Source organism: Phaseolus vulgaris, chromosome 3 (genome assembly GCF_051622355.1).
Source record: "Phaseolus vulgaris cultivar YP4 chromosome 3, ASM5162235v1, whole genome shotgun sequence".
In the NCBI taxonomy this organism is placed as follows: domain Eukaryota; kingdom Viridiplantae; phylum Streptophyta; class Magnoliopsida; order Fabales; family Fabaceae; genus Phaseolus; species Phaseolus vulgaris.
Window position 1 is genome coordinate 51,525,481 of NC_143500.1, and position 22,810 is coordinate 51,548,290.

General features: G+C 33.1%; 2 protein-coding genes across 2 annotated transcripts; one reads left to right on the forward strand and one right to left on the reverse strand.

The window, feature by feature from the left end:
• Positions 1 to 290: 290 nt before the first annotated feature.
• LOC137808448 (uncharacterized) lies at positions 291 to 10,082 on the reverse strand. Its single transcript, XM_068609567.2, has 11 exons — positions 9,777 to 10,082; positions 8,188 to 9,518; positions 8,009 to 8,098; positions 7,462 to 7,926; positions 1,918 to 2,032; positions 1,653 to 1,820; positions 1,306 to 1,547; positions 1,093 to 1,183; positions 948 to 1,000; positions 781 to 862; positions 291 to 694 (listed from the first exon to the last, which is right to left on the reverse strand). The coding sequence occupies exons 1-10, from the start codon at positions 9,940 to 9,942 to the stop codon at positions 794 to 796; spliced, it is 2,790 nt and encodes a 929-aa protein (XP_068465668.1). The 5' UTR covers positions 9,943 to 10,082; the 3' UTR covers positions 291 to 694; positions 781 to 793.
• Positions 10,083 to 14,197: 4,115 nt separating this feature from the next.
• LOC137808452 (zinc finger CCCH domain-containing protein 6) lies at positions 14,198 to 21,975 on the forward strand. Its single transcript, XM_068609572.1, has 4 exons — positions 14,198 to 14,670; positions 19,803 to 20,012; positions 20,157 to 20,281; positions 20,369 to 21,975. The coding sequence occupies exons 1-4, from the start codon at positions 14,611 to 14,613 to the stop codon at positions 21,681 to 21,683; spliced, it is 1,710 nt and encodes a 569-aa protein (XP_068465673.1). The 5' UTR covers positions 14,198 to 14,610; the 3' UTR covers positions 21,684 to 21,975.
• Positions 21,976 to 22,810: the final 835 nt, after the last annotated feature.

Here is a 22,810-nt window from a genome sequence, read left to right on the forward strand (position 1 = left end):
AATGAAAGTCGGCCTTTCACTGTATTTAGTCCCTAGTCTAGTCTTCCAGTAAATTCATTAAGCATAAAGTACACCATAACAAGGCTGCTGCTTATGCATGGATACCAATAAATATTTGAAGGATCCCAGCCAATCATAAGAACTCCAAAAATGGTAAAGCTTTCAGTTCAGATCAATATTGGCTCCTAATAATGAAAGTGAACTGTAGCAAACTCTCCAAAGTCGTCCATAAGAACCACAAGAGCCTCAATATGTATATTCAAATACCAAACCTTGTCTATCACTTGATAAAAAGATAAATCCATCATGGATAAGTATTTTTACTTCCAATAGTCCTTTAAACTTTCCGATCATCAAAGTTATATTCGATGAGTCAGATTTATATTGTTCATTCAACAAAGCATCCTCAAATACAAGTCCCTGATCTCATCATACCTAAGTTGTTAAAGAAAAACTAGCCCGTTCCATATAATCTTATTAATACCTTACTCCAGGACCAGAAAGACAACCTACCCGACAATCATTAAACAATTTAGTCTATACCACCTATGACCAAATAGATATAGATATATAGAAACAAACCAGGTGGAAGAGGAATAAGAGAAGTGTGTAAAATAAATATGCAACTTCAGAATTGCATGCTGAAGCAGCATGCTTATATTTGAAGATGTCTGTCCCACAATTCCAGATCCACCTACACAAGAATAAAGGTCCACAAAATATTAGAAGAGAATTCACTGCACCAAATCGGAATATAAAATTCTACAAAATAATCCTTACCAAATGATTCACACTAATAATAGTATCCATGTCCATGTGAGCCATCACCCCCATAATAAGATGAATACGAACCTCTACCGTACTGTAACAAGAAAAGCAAAATTTGTAACTGATATTACAATTTAATTATATGAACAATAAAAATAGGTTAGACAATGTTAACTAACATCGGAACCATAATAGTCCGGCGGGTACTGTCTGCTGCCAGCCCCAAAAGAATCTACAAAAGAATTTAAAAAGAAAAAAGTCAACAAGAATATAATCCACATTATGAGCAATTGATTAAGAATAAAATGGGAGTAAAGGTTAGACCATTGTGATGAGTTCCATGAAATATAGGAGGATCTGCATAATCCAATCGGGGACGAAGTCTATTAGGCCCCATGTAATCAGGTTCAGGGTCCTTGAACAGGAATACAATAAATTCAAATTAGTTAGTATCTTTTAGTTGTGAATGGAATTAACAAAAAAATCTACAGAGATACAACCACATTTATAAGCAAAATTAAAAAAATAAATTCTTACAGTCATATAAAACGGACGTTTCATTCCATGCATGTTGTCATCGTATAGATATGGATCATCAAAATGTCTTCCCACAAAAGGCATGTCAAATTGTCCACCAGGGGAGTAGGTCCTCCTTGGAGGAATAGGCTCACTAGGGCCTCCATCAGGCATACCATACCATGCTCTATCGTGATAAGGTCTAGATGGTCCAGCAAATGAAGCACCTCGGCTACCAACATAATGTCCACCCCTCACAGCTCCTGCTTTACAATATAGTAAAATATAAAATCATTCAAAAACCTTCATGCCAATGCATGCAAAAATAAATCTGAACTAAAATTATAGCACGTCTCTCTACAAGTAACCTTGTGGACCAAATTGCCTCTGACGGAAATCCGGATGCATATTAAAATCAAAGTCATCCCGAAAACCCATTCTTCCAATTTGATTGTGTCCACTGTGATAGAAACTCCTATCCCTGTTGAAATTTCCCCTGTTATTGAAGGGCTGTCTTCCTCGTCCAAACCCCCTCCCTGTAGTAGGTAGGGACTGTGATTAGATAAATTTAATATTGGACTCAACAATATAATTTAGGTTCCAAGTTAATTGTCAGAGAAAAACCTAAATTACCTGGTCTTGAAAAGGCTGCACTCCTAGCATGACCAATTCGGAACCCACCACACATACCACCTTTGACAGCCTGTGTTTTAGGCAGAGGGTTTGAGAGTCTAGCTCTCACTTTTATCTGAAAAGCATGCCAAAATTTGAATATTTGCACCAGATGCAAAACCAAGTCCAAATAAAAAGAAAAATAAAATATTAGAATGTTAGATGGGTGTAGAATAGAAATTAAGCCCAAAATAATGATATTGATAGTCATGAATATTAATCTTTGAGAGCCAGCGAGGGGGAAGAGGGAGTGAAGGAGATCAATGAACATTGTCATCAAACTCTCAAATTAACTTACAGAATCATATGATTTTACAATTCTAGGTAGTAAAATGGGTTTAACTTGCTCTTAAAACTTATTAATCTTTTCCTGGTAGATGAGTAGCTCGGTCCAATAGGCTCAAACTCACATAATTGCAAGTATCACACAAGAGTCAACAAATCTGTTTTCTAACATTAATATCTGCCCTAAATTTCCTAGAACAAAAGAGCCTTTAGCTGTACTTTTCCTTTCATTGCACCAGTCAACAACAGAAAACACAGTTGAAATCCTCATATTGCCTCATTGGCCCAGTTTGTTACTAGTGACCTAGAAAGCTTGTTGCCCAAACAAATCTGTATTAGAAACCAAGCTGCACATTTGTAACCATCAATTCAACATAGTGTGTTTTACAAAAATATAAATTTATCCTATAAATCATGACCCAACAATTTGTCTACACAAATTTTTAGCTGACAATCGGGTCATGACTCTTGAACCCAGCAACACACTCAAATGGTTTTCAATACCTGTTCTATTATCAATCTACAAACCGTTGTTATATCAGCCATATCTGTCTGCAGATCATTTTATGTGTTTGGTTCAGTGCTTTAAATGCTAAAATTTGAGCAAGGTATTGGTATGATTGAAAATAAAAATAGAAAAGTTGTGAATGAAACACACTAAAGTTTTTGAAGTGTTTTACAAAAGAACAAAGAATGAAAAATGTAAGATTTATTTCCTTGCCAAAACCAGCAAACAGAAAACAAGAATATATTAAGGTGTATTAAAGATGTAGAAGGGAAACTTCTGACCCCAAATATGAGAAATTGGAGAGTTGATTTTATATATGAAGCACCCACTGCAACACAACAATGACAGGCACCAGAGCATAGCTAATGTCCAAAATAAAGGACATGGCGACACTGCATATATGTGTATGTATGCATGTATATATAATATGACAAAAAATATCAATCAAGAATTAAGACTTATATAATTCACAATGTAAAAACAAATCTGCTACAGGTTCCCTAGAGTAAATAACGACCCTCACAATAGAATTCTAGTTAAGAAACATATATCTTAATAGAGAAAGGAAAAAAAGGATAAATCTTGCATTATTTATAGTAAAAGTTATTTCTTTCAATTTCTTCTTTTTTTAAGATAATAGTATCTAGGAAGATTTAGTTGAAAATAGGTGTCAGTTCACATTCTTTACTCATGTTCAAGTTGTGTCGAGAAAGTGTCTTAGATGTGTTGAGGAGGTATGTATGCTGAAAAAGAAAATAATTGGAACACAGCTCAGGAGTTTTGGGCATGTGTCGAATGCATATCCAATAAGTGTCGTATCCAAAAAGTATCAAACACAACAGCACACTATTCTACAGATATTTCAAAGCTTCCTGGATTTTTATAAGCTTTTCAATTATGGGCAAGGGATAGGCTCACATGGAAGGTGTACAGATCCAAAAGAAAGAACATAATTTGGCATACTACAGTAGAATTTGGATAAGAGAGAGAGAAAACCTTAAGATGAGGACAATGGCAAAACTATGGGTTTGGAATGATGGCACTTCTAAAGAAGTTTGGAAATGTAAAGGAGAACAAGGTTCATTTAGCTCACAAACCTATTTAATGAGACTTGAGAGTGAAAATAGAAAGAATGCTTAAGAGATAAATCATCTCTTAGCTGATTCATATATTTATGAAGACCCTTGAATTAGAGATACTCAAAAAGATATGAGCAACCTACACATAGGTGACAGGACGAAACAAATTAACCTATTCTAACAAGCTAACCCATTCAAATAAGTTAACAATTTTGATATTTCCGTCGAGCTGGAGCATGTAAATTGTATGTAATAAGCTTAGAACATATAAATTGAATTTGAGGTCTCAAGAGCTTAGTCAAAATATATGCAAGCTAATCATTGGAGGTGACAAATTTCCTACAAATTTTCTTAGACAACTTCTCGAACAAAATGATAATCAATTTCTATATGGTTGATTCTCTCATGAAGTATAGGACTGGAAGCAATATGAATAGCTTCCCAGTTATCACAATACATGCTAATTTGTTGAATTTCATAAAATATTAGCTCTTAATGGAATTGTTTTATCCTCACAAGTTCATAAAAGAGTGTTGTCTCATCACTCTATACTCAGCTTTGGGACTAAATTGAACAACCACATTTTGTTTCTTGCTTTTCCAAGAAACAATATTGCCTCGAAGGAACATGTCTATAGGAGATCCTAACCAATCAACATCCCAATATTCAGTCAATTGGATATCTCTCATATCTTCATATAGCAGTCCTTATCCTAGAGTCTTTGTAAGGTATCTGAGGATGTGAATGACCTCATTCCAGTGATCAAGACAAGGAGCCTGCATAAATTGACTAACCACTCCAACTACAAAAGACTAGTCATGTCTAGTAATAATGAGACAAATAAGTTTCCAACAAATCTTATATATCTTTCTGGGTCTAAGAAGGGTTCAATATGCTCTGTCATTAATTTCTTATTTGAATGCATGGTCTACAATCAATCATACATGTTTCTTTAAGGATATCTAAGGCATTTTTTCTATGAGAAATTATAATACCTTCCTTCTATTGAGTTACTTCAATACCCATAAAGTATTTAAGACATCTAATATCTTTGGTCTGAGAGTGATTTCATTAATGTTTCTTTAGCATAGAAACTTTTGTGGCCCTATTCCCCATAATGACTATATCATCAACATACACTATTAAGTACATGCATTTCCCAAGAGAGACATGACAACAAAAGACCAAATGATCTACTTCACTATGTTTCAACACAAGTTATACAATCTAATTGAATTTGACCAACCAAGCATGTGGAGATTGCTTAAAATGTATCACAATAATCAAGACTTTGTATATGTGTGTATACACGTTGGCAACTAGTTTTGCTTGAAGGTCATCAATTTGATTATTTGGTCCAACTTTGATAGCATAAACTCACCTACATCCATCTGTCTTATTTCTAGATGCAAGAGAAACAAGCTCCCATGTTTGGTTCTGGTCAAAAGTTTTAATTTCATCAATCATAACTTGTTGCCATCCATGATGCTCAAGTGCTTCAAGTACATTTGTGGAGATCAAAATAGAGGACATGGATGAGACAAAGGAGGTAAAAAAAAGAGATAATTGATGACAACTTAGAAAATTGTTAATAGAATGAGGCTATCAAGTAAAGCAAGTACGTTTTCAAAAAGTTATGGATCAATCAGGGTCTACATTATGGATGTTGTAGTATGGGTAAATGGTGGTGAAGAACTTCAAGAAGAGAACTCAACAGTCTCTCGTGTTTTGCATTGATAAGTGATCAAAGGAGGTGATGATGGTTATGGTAGACTTAGAGGAGGAGAGGGACTTCGAGAAGTGAGTGGATTTAGAATGACAAAAGGGAGATGATTGTGGTTCAACAAATGGAACAAGTAAGACTTGTGATACAACAAAACTAGCATCTTGAAGTGAAGAGAAAGAAAGGAATCTCCTCAAAAAAGATGACACTTACAGAGTTGTAGTGGTTTTTAGTTTCTGGAGAATAACATTAATACTTTTTTTTTTATGATAAGAATAGCCCAAAAAAACACATTTGATAACTCTTGCAGAGATCTTGTCCAACCCAGGAAACATATCATAACAAAAAACACAAACACACACAAAGACATAGGACAAACATGAAATAAAGGTTCATCAAGAAATAGGATAGTATAGGAAATGTGATTGTTACGAAAGGAAGAGAGCATTCTATTTATAAGGAAGCAAATAGTAAGAATACCTCACCATGAGCTGGTATATTAGTACCAAGGAACAAAGTACAAGCAATTTCAACCAAGTGCTATTTTTTCTTTTTGTAATACTATTTTGCTAAGGTGTATCAGGTGGAATGATGTAAAATATCATGTGAACTTAAAAGAATAGAAAAGCCAAAAGAAAAGTATTCTTTAGTAGTATCATCCCTCAATTTTGATAACTTGACCAAACTGATTTTTTGTTGCAATAAGGAAAGATTCTAAAGACAATAGTCAGATCGATATTTCATTAAATAAATCCAAGTACAGCGAAAAATTTCATCGATAAAACATAATAAAATATTGAAATCCTAAGATCTGACTCTACTTGGACCCCAAATTGCAGAATGAATTATAGAAAAGACAAGGTTACATCTTGTTTTAGGTCTTTCTGGAATAGGAATATTTAACATGTTTTCCTAATTGACATGATTCACTCTTGGACTTGAAGTTTCATGAGGTTGAGAACTATTTTCTTCAATTTTGATAAGTATAGATAACCCAAGCAATCGTGCAGAAGTTTAGAATTACACTAAGAAATGGAAGAAAATGACTATTACCAAAATTATGATCAGAGGCACCTCAATCAAGTATCCATAGACATTGACTTTTCACGATTTGAGAAATGCAAGTTGTTGACAAATCAGACTAGGTGGATGATTGTGTTTGGCTGCTAGATTTTAACCTTAACTATTCATGGTACCCTTCATTGGAAAACGTGGATTCAATCTACTTAGATTGGAGGCATCAATTGTCTTGTCAAGGAAGCCATGTAAAGAGAAATAGTTTTCTTGAGTATGGCCAGTATGGCCCATTTCCTTACTATAAGGACATACACAACCACTTCATCCCCCTTTATTTCCACCATCGCAAGTAGACACCATGGCAAATGATACAACAGAATCATGCAGATTTTTTCCGACAAGAGTAGGCAAGGTTATCAGACTCAAAACTCTAAATAGATTCATGGGAGTTATGTAAACCGAACTTTACAGGTCTACATTATATGAAAAAAACCGATATAATACATATCAATTCAACATTCAACACCATAACCAATCAAAATAATAGACAATATGATGCAATCCTAGTTTCATCACAATAAATCCATAATTATAGAGTAACTAAGTTTAGTAATGCACATGGCATGACTAATAAGTTCAAACTACACCAAATCGATAAATCCATACAATTGCAAAAAAAATGTTCTTAAGGTGATAACAATTAAATAACTAAATAGAAAATTCTAGGTTTTTGCTTAAAAATGAGACGGGAGAGGTACTATAGTTTAAAAATAATGCAGTAGAAGTTGATATTCCCAACATTCTGAAAACCGGCAGAAGGGAAGACACTAAAAATGGAGAATAATTTTGTACGCTCATAAAATCAGAGTCAAGTAACAAACAAGAGTGAATACCTTTGATGCCACATCACCCATTTCTGACTTATTTACACCATCAACACAAGCTACAGCAGCTTCATGTGTAAGAAAATCAACAAATCCATAATCCTTCCTCTTAGCAGTAGACATATTCCGTGCTAACACGATTCTCACAATTTCACCATAAGATTTAAACAACTCCCTCACATGATCTTCGTCCCAGTGTGGAGGGAGACCATTAATAAACACAGACTTCACCTGTGCCATTATCTCTGGGTCAGGTTCACGTATGGGTTCAGCAAAGGCTACCTTGGCAGTTCGTTCAGCGTGGCCAAAGATAACATCAGGCTTTTGAAGCCTCTTATATGCAAGCATGGCATCTGCATGACAAGAGAACTCTACAAATGCAAAGCCCCGGCTCAAGCCCTCATGTTGAACATCTGGGACAAGCGTAATGTTTTCAACCCCTTCAATACCATAGTCCTTCAGCTTCTGTTTGATCTGCCACCCATATATTGAGAAATAAGTTAACACGCCAGGGAAGTAAACACTTGCAACCAAAAAAAAACATGCGTACACTTACAGCTTCTTTTGTCCAAGTATTGCAAATGTTTCCCAAGAATAATGTGTCATTATCCTCGCTAGGTGCAGTGCCACACCGTTTACCATGTATCTGTAAACAATGGGAGGTAAAAACATAGCAAAAGAAAGAAAATATTGTAAAGTCAAGGAAATAAACAATCAGGTGTAATAGAAACATACAACAGGGTTCTTCATTTCAGACAAAGCTTTCTTAGCATGCTCCTTATTAGCAAACTTCACAAAAGCATAGCCCTTGTTTTTATTTGTTGAAGAATTTTTATGCAACCTGACTTCAACTATCTCCCCAATCCTCTGAAAAACCTTTCTCAGATCTTCCTCTGTAGCATCACGATCCAACCCACCAACAAAAATCTCATGCTCTTTTTTAATCTTTCGCTGATTTGCAATGGCCTCCAGTTCCCTATGCTCCTGCTCCAACGCCTCAATTTCTTCTAGAGGTTCTTCTGGATCTTCCTCCGGATCCTCTTCAGAAAGCTCCACCCTCCCCCCTTGTTCTCGAAGATCTAACTTTTCACCACTCTTTGGTCCTTCACCACCATCTTTAATGGGATTAGCATCTTCTGTTTGCATCTGGGCTTTCACTTCTAGACCAAGAGGAACAGTGTTCTCTTCGTGTCCAAAAAGGTTTGTTTCCTCTTCCTCTGCTTTCTCTGGATCCTGCTCTTTCAACTTTCCTTTGTCTACTTCCTGTTCTTTCAATTCAACCTTTCCTTTATGTCCTACTTGTTCTATCATCTCTTCTTTACCTTTCTCTCCTTCACATTCTATCAATTCCTCCTTACCTTTCTCTGGTTCATGTTCTTTCAACTCTTCCTTACCTTTCACTCCATCGAGTTCTTTCAACTCTTCCTTTTCTTTCTCTCCATCGAGTTCTTTCATCTCTTCCTTTTCTTTCTCTCCATCGACTTCTTTCAACTCTCCCATTCCGTTGTCTCCTTCCAGTTCTTTCAACTCTTCCTTTCCTTTGTCCCCTTCATGCACTTTCACCTCTTCCTTCCCTTCATCTACTTCCTGTTCTTTCAACTTATCCTTTCCTTTGTCCCCTTCTTGATTTTTGAACACTTCCTTTCCTTTCTCACCCTCCTTTTCACCAGTACAATCTTCATTATCTGCAGATATATTGAGGTCCATAATGGGCCGCCCTAGTCGCTGAAAAGAAACAGAAACATCCTGTGAAGCATTTACTTCAACTCCCATCATGTCATTTCCCTTTTCAACAACAGGTTCATCCACTTCCATCGACTTCTCTTCAGAAAACCCAACACCTTGTTCCCCCTCTTTCTCACCCTCGATACTATCTGCATCAACAACTCCAACATCTTTCACTTTCTCTGCAGCCTCGGTTTTGTCTTCAATTGGAGTTTCATCAGCTACTGCCTCACGTTGTTCTTCCAAATTCGGAGTATCAATTGCTTTAAGTCTAGGTCTCCCTGGAGCCTTCCTTTTCACAGTTTTTGTACTGCTACCACTAGCTACCGGTTTCTGTTCCACTGTCATAAATTTCAACAACAGATAAGGTTAAAAAAATAGCACTGAAAAATAATCAACAGTTTCAAACAAGGACAACCCTAAATGAAATAAATAAATAGAAAATACAGCAAAATCACAAAAGAAAACATGAATTCCCCAATAATACTACGACATAGATGAAGCAAACATGAAACCCTGAACAAATGATTTCAGTGCAAGTCTTGCTTTTCTATACTCTCAAACTAAGCTTCGGAAACAGAAGAGGGGGAAGGGCTTACGAGGAGGTTGATCGGTGTTGGAATCGGGGGCGGGTGAAACCTCTTTCTTCTTTGTACTTCTGGTTTTGGTGGCGACGGTGCGCTTCGCCGCAGGGGATTTCCTCGGTGGTGGCGTCTTCTTGGGGATTGCGGATTTAGAAGCGGGATCAGCATTTCGTGTTCTCATGGTTGAAAAGATTCAATAATGAATCAATCGTCGTTGATCAAATGAACGAGAACTAAACCTACGTAACCAGAACTGAAGTGAAGTCACCTGTTTCCAATGCTTCCAAATGACGATTTTCTCCTATAATCTTGCTGCTTTTTGTTATAGGTCGGTCTAAGTGTAATTTTAGTGTTTTATTTTTTTTATTTGTTAACACGATTTATATCTATTTACTTTTACTTTTTGGTAGTTTTAATATTGGTATTTTTGCCAATTACTAGGAAAATATAAATATTATCGCGATTCTGTGACTGTATTTTTGTTAAGTTTAATTTTTAAAATTAATTTTAATTATATTTTATTATAACTTCTTGGTAAGAAAATAATGTCTATTATTTTGATATATCCTAACTCCTAAATTAGGAAGACAGTCAACACTGTTGCCCTTGTAAATAACTTTAATTATAATAATAATATATTATAGATATATTAAATATTTTGGTGTGATGTATTATAGATATATTAAATATTTTGGTGTGATATGTTATAGACATGTTAAATAAAATTTTAGATGCAAGTGATGTAACTCATCTCAAACTTGTAGAATATTAGTATGAGTTTGAAAATAATATATGTTACAAACTATACCAAATAAAATAATATCATAAAGACAAGTATGACCAAGACTATATAACTCGGTAAAAAATGTGATCTTGGACATGCAAAATTTATGAAAAATAAATATTAAATCATTTTAATTATTTCTATACTAGTGAATAAAGATATTTAAAATAATATTTTTACTTAGTGTGTTCACCAGGTACACAAACAAGTACTTAGTGTGTTGTTATTTTATAATGAATCACTGTGTGAATTAAAGTTATATTCAAATATATTATTAATGTTAATTGAAATACATTGGTTATTTTAAATGAATCATATTATATATTATGTGGAAAAAAATATGTATTATAAAATATTTTATTATTGTACTTTTTTTCTTTATTACACTTAGCAACGAGTACAATAATGTAAAAAAAAAAATCAATGAAAATACAAAATTCATCTCAAAGTAATTTTACATGACAATATCTTTAAAGATTTTAATTTAAAGATTTGTGTCAATTGAAGTTTATTTAAGAAAAAAAACAACATAAAAATAAAATTACACAATCTTTTATAGTTTATTGTTCACATCTCATTTTCATTTTACAAATTACACAATGTTTTATAGTTTATTGTTCACATCTCATTTTCATTTTACAAATTACACAATGCTTTATGGTTTATTGTTCACATCTCATTTTTATTTTACAAATTTGCTGTACACATTTTCATTTCAAATATAATTGTTGATATGTCAACCCTTAGGTTGTGTTTGGTTCCGCATGAGGAGGTGTTTCAAGTTTGCTTCCAGTGATGGAGGAGGGAGAAGGGAAGTGAAAAGGAAAGTTTGATGAATTTTTGAGCTTCTCATTGATGAAGAGAAAGCTGAAGGGGAGAAGAGAAAGCCAGCTAGACATCTCTAAATTACATTTTTACCCACAAAAGCTAATTAAAATCATTTAATTTTTTTAAATAAACTGTGTATACCCAAATAAATAATAATAATAATAATGTAAAGTATTATTAATACTAATAATATAAATATTAAAATAATAATAATATTTAAAATTAATTTATAAAATAATAATAATAAATGCAAATCAAATAATTTTAATAAAGAATAATAATTATTATTATTATTATTATTTTTATTTTATTTTATTTATATTAAATATTAATAATTTTATTAATAATAAAATATATATATATATAATTATTTATAAAAATAAATTTATATAATAATAAATAATATTAATCATCTAAAATACTTAATTAATTTTTTTATATATTTCTATATATAACATAACATAATTTAAAAATTCACATATAATATTAAAATTATGTAAATAAATTAACTTAAATAAAAAATAAATTTTAATTAATAAAATGTTAAATAATAAAATTATACTTTAATTTTAAATTATAATTAACTAAAATATGAAATAGGATTAATCATTATTTTATTTTTTATATATACAAGGGTAAAATTGTAATCTTACAAACTTTACTATTCAAAATAATTTATAATATTCTTACAACTATCACATCACTCACAAATTTCAATAAACTTTCTTCACATATCCACTCTAACATACCCCAATCCAAACAACATCAACTTTTTTCACACTTCCACTTTCACTCACCCTCAACTTTCCACTCCCACACACCCTCTAATCCAAACACACCCTTAATAATTTGATTCACAATTATGAATGTTGTAGTATGGGTAAATGGTGGTGAAAAACTTCAAAAAGTGTTTTGCGTTGATAAGTGGTCAAAAGATGTGATAATGGTTATGGTAAATTTAGAGGAAGAGAGGAACTTCAAGAAGTGAATGGATTTTGAATGTGAAAAGATAGATAAATACTTTTTTTTTTATATAAGAATAGTTCAAAAAAACACATTTGATAATTCTTGCAGAGATTTTGTCCAACCTATAAAACATATCATAAACAAAACACACACACAAAGATACGAGAGAGACATGAAATAAAGGTTCTTTGAGAAATAGGATAGTACAGATAGACATGTGAACTTAAAAGAATAGAAAATCTCCGATAACAGGTGGTCTGATAAACTAACAAATACTCGTTAGGATATGATCAAAATGACTCTAATACTATATTACAAAGTGAATTTTAAGTCTAACTTAATCCCATAAAACTGGTTCAATGAGGTGAGGTTTGCACCCACTTATATATTATGAAAGGCTTTAATCTCTAGTCGATGTGGGATCTCTAACACACTTCCTCATGCTGAGACTGTCAATTTGTGTGTGAAACTATATATTATGAGTTCATTGTATATAAGTGGGTGCAAACCTCAATCTCATGAGTCGGTTTTATGGGATTGAGTTAGACTTAAAATACATTTGGTTAAATTGAATTTTTGTTGCATTAAGGAAAGATTTTAAAGACAATAGTTAAGATCGATATTTCATCAAATAAATCAAAGTACAAAGAATTTTTTTTATCGATAAAACATAACAAAATATTGAAATCCTAAGATGTGACTCTACTTGGACCATATTGCAAAATGAATTATAAACCGAGTACATCTTGTTTTAATTCATTTTGGAATAGGAATATTTAACATGTTTTCTTAATTGACATTATTCACTCTTGGATTTGAAGTTTCATGAGGTTTGGAACTATTTTCTTCAATTTTGATAAGTATAGATAACCTAAACAATTGTGCAAATGTTTAGAATACGGTGATGCAAAATATGATATAGGGGATCTGATGCAAAAAAATAAAGTTCCATAGATTCATTGTCAATCAACCGACATATACTACGCTACGAAATGAAAGAAAATGAGTATTACCAAAAATATTATCAGATGCACCTGAATTGAGTACCCATAAACTTTGACTTTTCACGATTTCAAACAGAATTTCTCGGGTACACAATTTCTTTTCAATTTTATCATTATTAATATATCTCATCTCATTATTTTTTTTAAAATTTAAAAATTACGAAAAAGAGTATTTTTGTCATTTTATATGAATTACTTAATTTTTTTTTTAAATTAATGTTAAGAGATATTTTTTTTTAAATAAACTAACTCCTTATTTTAAGATCTAAGAAATAATTTTTTTTATGAGATAGATTTTTGTTTTGGAATAAAAAGAAGATAATGTGGAGAAAGAAAGACAGAGCACATTCTTACTCTCATTTTTTTATTTTACATGTTTGTTTTTATTTTTTAATTTCTTTTCATATAAAATTACTTTAGTATCTTATTACTATGATCCTGAAAATTCACATATACAAAATTCACGTGTAGAAAACCACAAAACACATATAGAAAATGAAAAATTTATATAACATTCTTTATATAGTAAGGTTAAATTTTTATCATCATATACGTCGAACAAGAAAATGAATTTATTCTGTAATTAAAATTAAAAAAATATGGATACGACAAATGTTTTAGTTAGTATAAATAAAAAAAATATGTAAGAAAAAAGGTATACAAAGCTATATATATTATTATTATATAAACGAAGAGAGATTTTTACGGTACGAAGAAAGAGACGTAAAGCAATTGATATTGTTTATTTAAGATTATGTACTCTAATCACACACGTCGGTTTCAAAAGCAAATGCTTAATTTATATTAGAAAAAAAAAGCAGAAGAGCTAAAATGCGCATTGGTCGTATACTGTTGGCACCGCTGTTTTGTTTGAAATGCATTGGGCCCAACCCAACTCACGCAACCACACACACACAAACTTGAATTGAAGGTATCGTTTCGTCAGTGTTGCATCTATGCGCTGTCACTGCCAACAGAAGCCACCATCACCCTCTCCCTAGATTTTCCTAATCTCACGCCCCGTTCACCCTCACCCTCACCGTCAAACTCTATATAAGGATAGCAGCCACCCCCAAAAACGCCACTCTTCCCTTCTAGGGTTTCCCCTTCCCAATCTCTCTCTCTCTCTTCTCTCTCTGTGCCGCGCGAGATTTCGTTGTAGAAACGCGACGCATTTGTTGGTTAATGATTTTGATTTTGCCTTTTCTCATATTAACCGTTTCTCTTATGAATCTGAGTGTTTTTTTACTTTGATTCTGGATTTAATATGAAGCGAGCAAGGAAATCCAACCGGGTTTCGTGGGCTACTGGAGGGAACCTGTGTCAGGTATATACATTTGACGATTTTTTTATCCAAGATTCTCTGTTTTAGCCAATTTTTTTTGTAGTGATTTCTTGTCGTTTATTCAAATCCTTCTTCTCCTTTGCTGTCGCTGTGCGATGTCGTTCCTACGCCCTATTTGGTTTGAGTTTTGTGTTTTCTGCGGTGTTTCCTGACATTTTATGCACAGGCTGCTATCAAGAAACAGGGGTCACTGCTGTCGATAATAATAATAATAATCAATATATTTATTATTAAATTATTATTAAAACAATAATAATGAAAATGATAGTAATCTTACTAACGATAAGGAATTTACGAGATTAACAATAATAGAGAAATGTATAATAATGATACTGAGAAGAGGAAGAAAATGAAAAAAAAGGTTTTATGGATAAAAAATATAATCTAGGTATTTTGTTCTGAACTATTTATTAATTAAATGCGTGTATACGCAATTAAAATTTGGAAATAATAAGAAGAAATACAATAAGGAAGAATACTCTATGAGATCTTCCATTGAAAAGTTTGAAAATCTTTAAAATATGTTTTAAACATCTCATTAATTTGAATGGAGGATGAATGCTTAATAATGCTAGTTTACAGAAAATTCGAAATTGTGAAAACAAGAATAATAAGAAAAAGAGTAATTAAGAAATACTGAGAGAACCTCACAATGGAAATTTTTAAAATGTCATTATTTAAAATTTAATGTGTGCGTACTTAAGTAGCGCATGACTGCAGAAAATCTGGAAATGTGAAAAAGAACAAGGAAGAATACTCTTTATAACTCAATGGAGAAAATTACAATCTAAATACTACGTTTTACAAGATTCATTAAGTGTGTAAGTTCTTTATCAGTGCTAGATTACAGAAAATTGTTAAATTTCGCAAACGGAAAAAAAATTCAATCAAAAGTAAACAATAAATCTTACTGATACTTGTAATATAAGAAACTAATGTTTCAAAATAAAACTTTATTAGTTGGTGAAGATGTAATGTGCATTACAACTTGGGAGTTGATGATGACAATATATTAAAGAGTTTATGAGTGTTGCAGTTAATATGAAACTTGCAGAAGTTGGTGACATAATCCTAAACTTTAAAATGTTTATACAGATTAAAATCCATGAAGTGTCTTTGTCCTTTATTTGATAACCTTGGGTGTAGTACTTCTATTTCCTTAGTAAACAAGGGTTTGTTTGGTTTGATAAAAGGATTTTTCACTTTCATATTTTATTTTCATAGGTATTAGAAAATGGCCGTATTGTTTAACACCAAATAAAGGTTTATTGTTTGCAAAGACTTATAAATTGTTTAATACCAAATAAAGGCTTATATGCTGTTTAACATAAAAAGAAGACTCTACATTGTTTTTGATAGAAGTATTTGAAAGTAGAAACAAAGTAAAAGTAATGTAATTTGCATTTGTAATTAATTGTGAATACAAGAAGTAAAATATTTTCTCAAAGTAAACATTTCCTTAAACTTTGTTAATTCAAACTTTGCATGGATGTTTACAACTAATATTTTTTGTACTGCTAGCCATATCTTAGGATTTCATCTCAGTTTGTCACAATTTATTGATGACAAATGTTAAATCTTGGAATGCAAGTAGAGGCACTTGACCACCCCAAAAATGTTTCACTAAAGATAAAGAAAGTGCAATTAATTTATATAATGACTTATCCTTAAACTTGAAAAGTACTCAAGATTTAAGATAAATTTATCTGTACTAAAAAAATCATAGCTTAAAGACATAGTTAACAGTCAAGGAATAACTGATAATAATAAGAAAATGATAATGAAAAGTGCAATGAAACAGAACAACTAGCCTTGATAAGTGCTCTGAAACAGAACTGATAAATGATTTTAAATAGAGGTGTAAAATGGCAGCATAAGAGCACACTGCAAAACCTTGTGTGTAATCTCCGTTGGTTGCTGCAGCATTCTGTGCTGTTAATATAGTGGCACTATTTGCTGCTTTCAACTTTTATGCATGTTGAGAAAGTGGTAGATGCATGCATGTTGTCTTTGTCCCTGATATGAATTCACAAACATAATGGCTGCATTTGTACAGCCTAAACCCCATCATTATTCTCATTGTCATCATGCTCTGCTGCTAATACTGTGATACACAGTCATTTCCTCAGTGGATCTCTGTTGTTGCCCCAACGACCACACTGTTGACACTGCTCATGTCCAGCAGTTCATGAAGAACAAAGTGGCTCCTTAGAAGATGTGCTTCAGCCCTTCCTTGACCCACTTTTTCTAAAACAATTAACTTAGTCAGAAAGTATAGTATTTTTTGTAGAACCTAGAGTTTGTTTAGTCTGAGAAAACTTTTTATTTATTTGTTTCTGTTTTCACTTTTAATTACCAAAAATAACTTTGTTTTCTGGTATAGAAAATAGTGAAAACAGAAAACAATAAAAAATATTTTCACTGATATGTGAGATCTTGACTGCGGGAATCTGGGCGAATCTGTGCATAATAATTTACTACCCAGATGTAATTGAAGTAATTGTTTTAGATGAATTTCATAATCCGCCGCTGCAAAAGAGTATATAGTAAGTAAAATATCATGTTGGTAATGGAATAAATTTGTTAGTGATGTTCAAGACATGTAATTAAATTAAGATATCATACAATTTATTGTAGTTTGACCAAATATTGAACCATGAATTTTGATGTTGTATTACTAGAAACAGATGCAATCTTGTCATGGTCACAAACCAAAAAAATTGTCTTACTAAGTAATGCTAATTTCAGAAGCCATAACAAACATTACACCTGTCTTGTATATCATTTGTCCTAACAAAATTGTATAACAAGAATGATAATAAGAATAGATAGTGTCCGAACTATATACCAAAGTGTTTTAGTAGTGTCCTTATGGTTTGAAAGATTTGCTAGGACACCTTCATAGGAAGGTGAGTATACTAATCTTGTTTGTTGTATGTTCTATGTTATGTAGATTTAACTTTTAATGTGTAGTGTGATTTATAATTTTTACATTAGCCATGTCAAAGTGTTGAAGCTAGTGTTAGTGTTTTATAAACTGGTTCGGACTGGTTGTTTCAAATAGATGGACTGAGAATTGGCAGTATTATTGGTCTAAGCCACTTATTAGATTCAACATGTGAATGAACAGATTTAAATTGGTATTTTACTGTTAAACCAGAGAAGTAATGAGTGTGAGCTGTGATTCAGACTGGTTTGTTCCCCTTTGACTAAAAGTGGTGTGGTCCTGTGAGTAGCTGGTGAGGTGGTAGTGACTGAATTAGTGGCTGATGGTGGAGTGTTTTAATTTTTCACAGTTGAGGAATTGGGTGCTTCGGGGATTACAGAGATCAAAATTTATATAAGAGTGCAACAAGTTTTGGTTTGATGGAAATTAATTTTGGTGGGCCCATGGAAAAAATCCCTTTGATTGTTATTTTCCTTTGCAATCCATTTTTTATCATGTCAATCCTTCTTTACTCTAAACAAAGTGTAGGTGTGCATTGATTATAGTACGGATTGCATCTATAAATTTAATTACTAAGGGACTAAATTTATAGAAGTTGTGTCCATGTGAGACAGAAATGACATTTCCTCCTTGGTTGGAAATCTCACCAAATCAAGTTGTCCAATGACATTGTGTGATTCATGTAGCCATCCTCATCTAGTTCAGTATGGCTTTTGTTGTTTACTGCCTATTATTAAATCTGACACAATTGTTGAGATAAGGAGTGTGGGCACTTTTCCTACTTGAAACAGTAAAATGACATTCTGTCTTTGGTTGGAAATACTATTACAGTCAAATTATCCGAAGATATAGGGTGATTCATGTAACCAATCTCACTTAGTAGAATAAGGCTTTTGTTATTTACTTAATTGCCCACAACTGTGAAGATGGGGAGTAGACACCCTTTCTTTTAAGATGTCATTGCATCATGCTTGGTAAGTAGAGGCTGTTGCCCCAGAATAGTGGCTGAAATTGCACTCAAAAGCAGATTTCCTGCTGCTTAGTTTTTTTAGTCAAAGGGCAAAAATACCACTGAAACAGGGGAGACTCAGTTGGTAAACACAAAATTGCGTGTTTTCTGCTCAGCCATGATGGGTTCACGGCCAGCCCTAGAGGGTTTAAGATGATGATGTTGATGATAATTGAATGATTTTAATGTTTAGTAGCTGTTCTTAGTCTTTAAGCCCCAGAGGCTTAAACTTGTTTTTGATTTGATGGTTTCCTTTATTGTGTAATTCAGTAATTGACACTTTGACTTGCTGACTTGGTTATGCAACTTTAAGTTTCAGCGCATACATGTGTGTCTGTATAATACATAATACATTGTGTATATATAATTTTCTATTTTTTTTATCCCTTTGTGAAACTTTATGCTCGGGTCTCAGTAAGGATAAGAAAATAGATATATTAGTATGGATATTATTGTACTTTCATAAAACATTAGTAATTATATGTTTGTAAGTTTGATTTGGTTTGGTTAGATTTGTGGTTGATTTCAACATTGGAATTGGAAGAATTTGGTTATTTTGTTCTGTTCTTCTATTTTTTGACGTTTGCATTGAATAGGACTAGATTGGATATTTCTGTTTTATTACTGGTTGTATTGAATTCTTTTCAGCTAAAGAATACGTTTTAATGTGTCCTAGCCTTGAAAAATTGTTCTCATCGCAGTTTATTAATCAATTCTCAGATAGAAGTGAGATAAATAGAACTCATTACTGGAATTTAAGTATTCTTATTTGTTTGAAATGTAAATTTGGCTTCTGGTTTGATTAATGACCTAAAACCGAAACTTTTCAGGAAGCGGGTGACAGTGGATTGATTAGAGTCTATTTTCATTTTGATCTCTCAGTAACTAACTGCTTACCTAACTGGTTGCAACAGCTGATATTATTCTTTATTTTGTGCTTTGAATGGGATTTTGTAGTTCTCATAATCTATTCTTTTTAAACTGTATGATGTTGTTATTAGTGAATTTGTTATCTTCGATTTGTAGATGTATTCTTCTCATGAGGCTCCAACATATCAGTATTTTTGTGATTGCTTATTTATAGTGTTTTTTAATTATGTACTGATATAACTTCACATCAACCCCTCTTTTGTAACATTAATAATTGTGGCCGAACAGGTAAAATTGTTTTTGTCTGACGATTTCCCCTCAAAAGTAGGCCAACATTCTCAAGATCATCTTCAAGTAAAGACATCGATGCTAAATTCAAATTCCACTATAATTGATCCTAGTGATTTGCCCCCTGGGTTTGAAAGCAGTCATTTCCTAAAACAAACAAAGGTTGATTTCTCCAGCATTTCCCCGATAAAATGGGAATGCCCTCTGCCGGTAATTTTGTCGCATGTTATTTAGAATCTCCTTTTGCAAGTGACTAACCTTGTTAAATATTTATTGTTTTTTAAGCCATTATCTCCAACTGGTTTGTTATCATTCTTCAATTACTATATCAATTTCTTTATTTTTATATTACAGTTTGTTGTCAGTCCTAAATGGTGTGTTGTAGCGGGTGAAGAAAGTAGGGAGAAAGAGAATCAGAAACTGAGAGAAAATAGGGTGCTTGAAGCTGTTTATCCCCGTCTTTCAGCCATTCCTCCTTGGTAAAATGTCTCACCTTAGTGTACAAATTTTTGTGGTACTTCTTTTTATTCCGTACTAACATTGTTGAGTTGCGATTGGGTGTTTAGCCCTTCTGTCTCTTTGGACGTAGAAGAGGAAGATTATGATGATGACGTAACTCCCCTCATCCCTATCATTCCCATTGAAGAGGAAGAATCTATGGATATTTTACCTGAAGTGGCAGTAGCTGGGAACCCTTTCCCCTTGGATAACCCTCTGCAGTATATATCTGCTGAAACTTCCATTCGTTCACCCTCTAACTCCTTTTATACTGATTCCTCAGATCCCTGTACAGGGATCCCCTTGGGTGGAGTATCTTTTGGTTTGGAAGCTGATTTGGCAGCTTCGGTTGTTGCAACCATTATGAGGAGTTCTGAGCAAGGGTCCCCGATTGATATGGATTTACTGGTTAAAATATTTAATGATCCAAAAATACTCGACAAGTTGATTAATGAACATAGAACTGCAGCTACCACCATAAGTGCTTCCTCAAGTACTGTGGATACCACTCCTGGTGTAAAGCCTGCCATTCCAGTTCTGTTGTCTACATCTGCTGATGTGAAAGCTTCTGGGGCTACACATACAAGTGCAGTAGGTTCATTGCCTTTTGGGGTGAAAACTGCAAATTCATCAGTTGCAGCATTGAGTCCTACACCTGACAAGCCAGCCACTCTATCAGTGCCTGCAATTCCATCAGTTTCACTGTTGTCTTCGGCTCATGATAATCCTGTTACTGCATCAGTTCCAATGTCTAGGCCTGTATCTGGTAAGCGAGTAACACCCTCAGTTTCATTGCTCACAAATACACCTGCATCTCATATACCCAGGTCTGCTAGCAATCAAATTCACCATGTGTCAAGTGGGATTTCCCCTGTTTTAAATACTCAGTATCAACAAGATACAGCTCTGGCATCTGGGCCAAAGCGAGCCGCCGCAGTGGCGTCCGTATGTTCTGGTGAATTAAGCACTTTAAGCACTGGTCCATTGCCATCTCTTACGAGGAACTTGCATGCTGTTGTGAATCCGGTGCAATCCACTGCTAGTACATTGCCTTATAAACTAAGCACAGGTTCATCAGCATTTGCTGTAAAGGATGCCAACTACTATAAAAACCTCATCAGGCAACATGGTGCAGATAAGCAAGATATGCAGGACCCACACATAGGTATTCGTCATAGTAACCTTCAAGATATGAAACCGGTACATAACTTTAAAGAAGGAGAAGTGAAACACAAAATCCAGAAACCATGCATATACTTTAAAAGCTCAAAAGGGTGCCGAAATGGTTTCAATTGCCCCTATCAGCATGATGTTTCAGCTCAGTGGGGAGCTGGTAACATCTTAGGGTCACAGAGTGCAAAAAGATTGAAATCAGGACCTTAGTTTTAGAACTAAATCTTAAGCGGCATATTTTAACGGTAAAAATGATAAGGCTTCTTTTGTTTAACCGTAAAGAACTTGCACATACAGAGAGGGGGAGAGAGTAAAAAGTGGGACATTGATTTGATTAGTTTACGAAGTTTTCTGGGAGTGTTTTGGTGGCCATTTTACTTAAATTTTGGGCCTGCAGGAACTTTCAAACAATTAGGTGGAGGGTTTTATGGTTCTTTGAAGGGGTTTTATTGTCGAAATTAGTGTTTTGGTCAAAATGGTATTTTCGATTTTGCAGGTTGGAGAGATTTGTGCAGTCACAGTGAAGTTGTGGCCATCCGTGGAGTTCTTTGGCGGATGTCACCTAGCCATAAATAATTAATTCACTGCATAATAAGAAATCATGAAAGACACAATAAAATAATACCAAGATTTTAACTCATGAGAAAGATAAAATAAGATAATGACCAAATAATGAAGCATGTGCATGAGTGATATAATCAATGATAATGCTTTTGAAAAATGCTCCACGTAGCACATTATTTTTACGAATATGGTAGTTGATTCAAGGACCATATTAAGTAAGTTTGGCCTGTTTAAATATATGGTTGATTTTAGGCTGTTTGAATACATGACAAGTTGTTAATCACTCATAGTTAAGTCCACCAAATAATTTAAGATATAAATGAAATGAATTAGATTTGACTTATTGGATTAACCAGAGTCCACCATACTATTTTATTTATTTGGATAGTGTGATGAAAACAAAGGAAGGGGTGAATTTTTTTTTCTAGATTAAGTGAAAGAAAGTGAAAAACAAGTTAAAAAAAATTATTATATAATAAAAGATGTTCATATAAATTATACTGACTATATTTTTTGTTTTTTAACATAATTCTTTCAAAGTTATTATAATATGCCTTCTTGCATAAACTTTGAATGGATGCAAATAAATATGCCTTTAAATTTTGAATCCGAATTAAATATACATTTTTAGTTTGATATGGTTAACTCAAGGTGGTGGTTGAGTTCAATCAAACTTCTACCTGTGATTTTTTTTTATAATTTTATTGAAAATAAAGTGTTAGAAGCTATTGAATATTAATTGGTTGGAATGAGTAAATAGGGTATATATAAAA

What these genes read in the sequence shown, in the direction of transcription:
- LOC137808452 (XM_068609572.1), top strand. Translation starts at nt 14,611, where the DNA reads ATGAAGCGAGCAAGGAAATCCAACCGGGTTTCGTGGGCTACTGGAGGG. An exon ending in AATGGGAATGCCCTCTGCCG is followed by an intron (nt 20,013 to 20,156) that starts GTAATTTTGTCG and finishes TTTATATTACAG; the next exon opens with TTTGTTGTCAGTCCTAAATG. An exon ending in CTTTCAGCCATTCCTCCTTG is followed by an intron (nt 20,282 to 20,368) that starts GTAAAATGTCTC and finishes TTGGGTGTTTAG; the next exon opens with CCCTTCTGTCTCTTTGGACG.
- LOC137808448 (XM_068609567.2), bottom strand. Translation starts at nt 9,942, where the DNA reads ATGAGAACACGAAATGCTGATCCCGCTTCTAAATCCGCAATCCCCAAG. An exon ending in TGGGTGATGTGGCATCAAAG is followed by an intron (nt 2,033 to 7,461) that starts GTATTCACTCTT and finishes CATGCTTTTCAG; the next exon opens with ATAAAAGTGAGAGCTAGACT. An exon ending in AACGTCCGTTTTATATGACT is followed by an intron (nt 1,184 to 1,305) that starts GTAAGAATTTAT and finishes TTCCTGTTCAAG; the next exon opens with GACCCTGAACCTGATTACAT.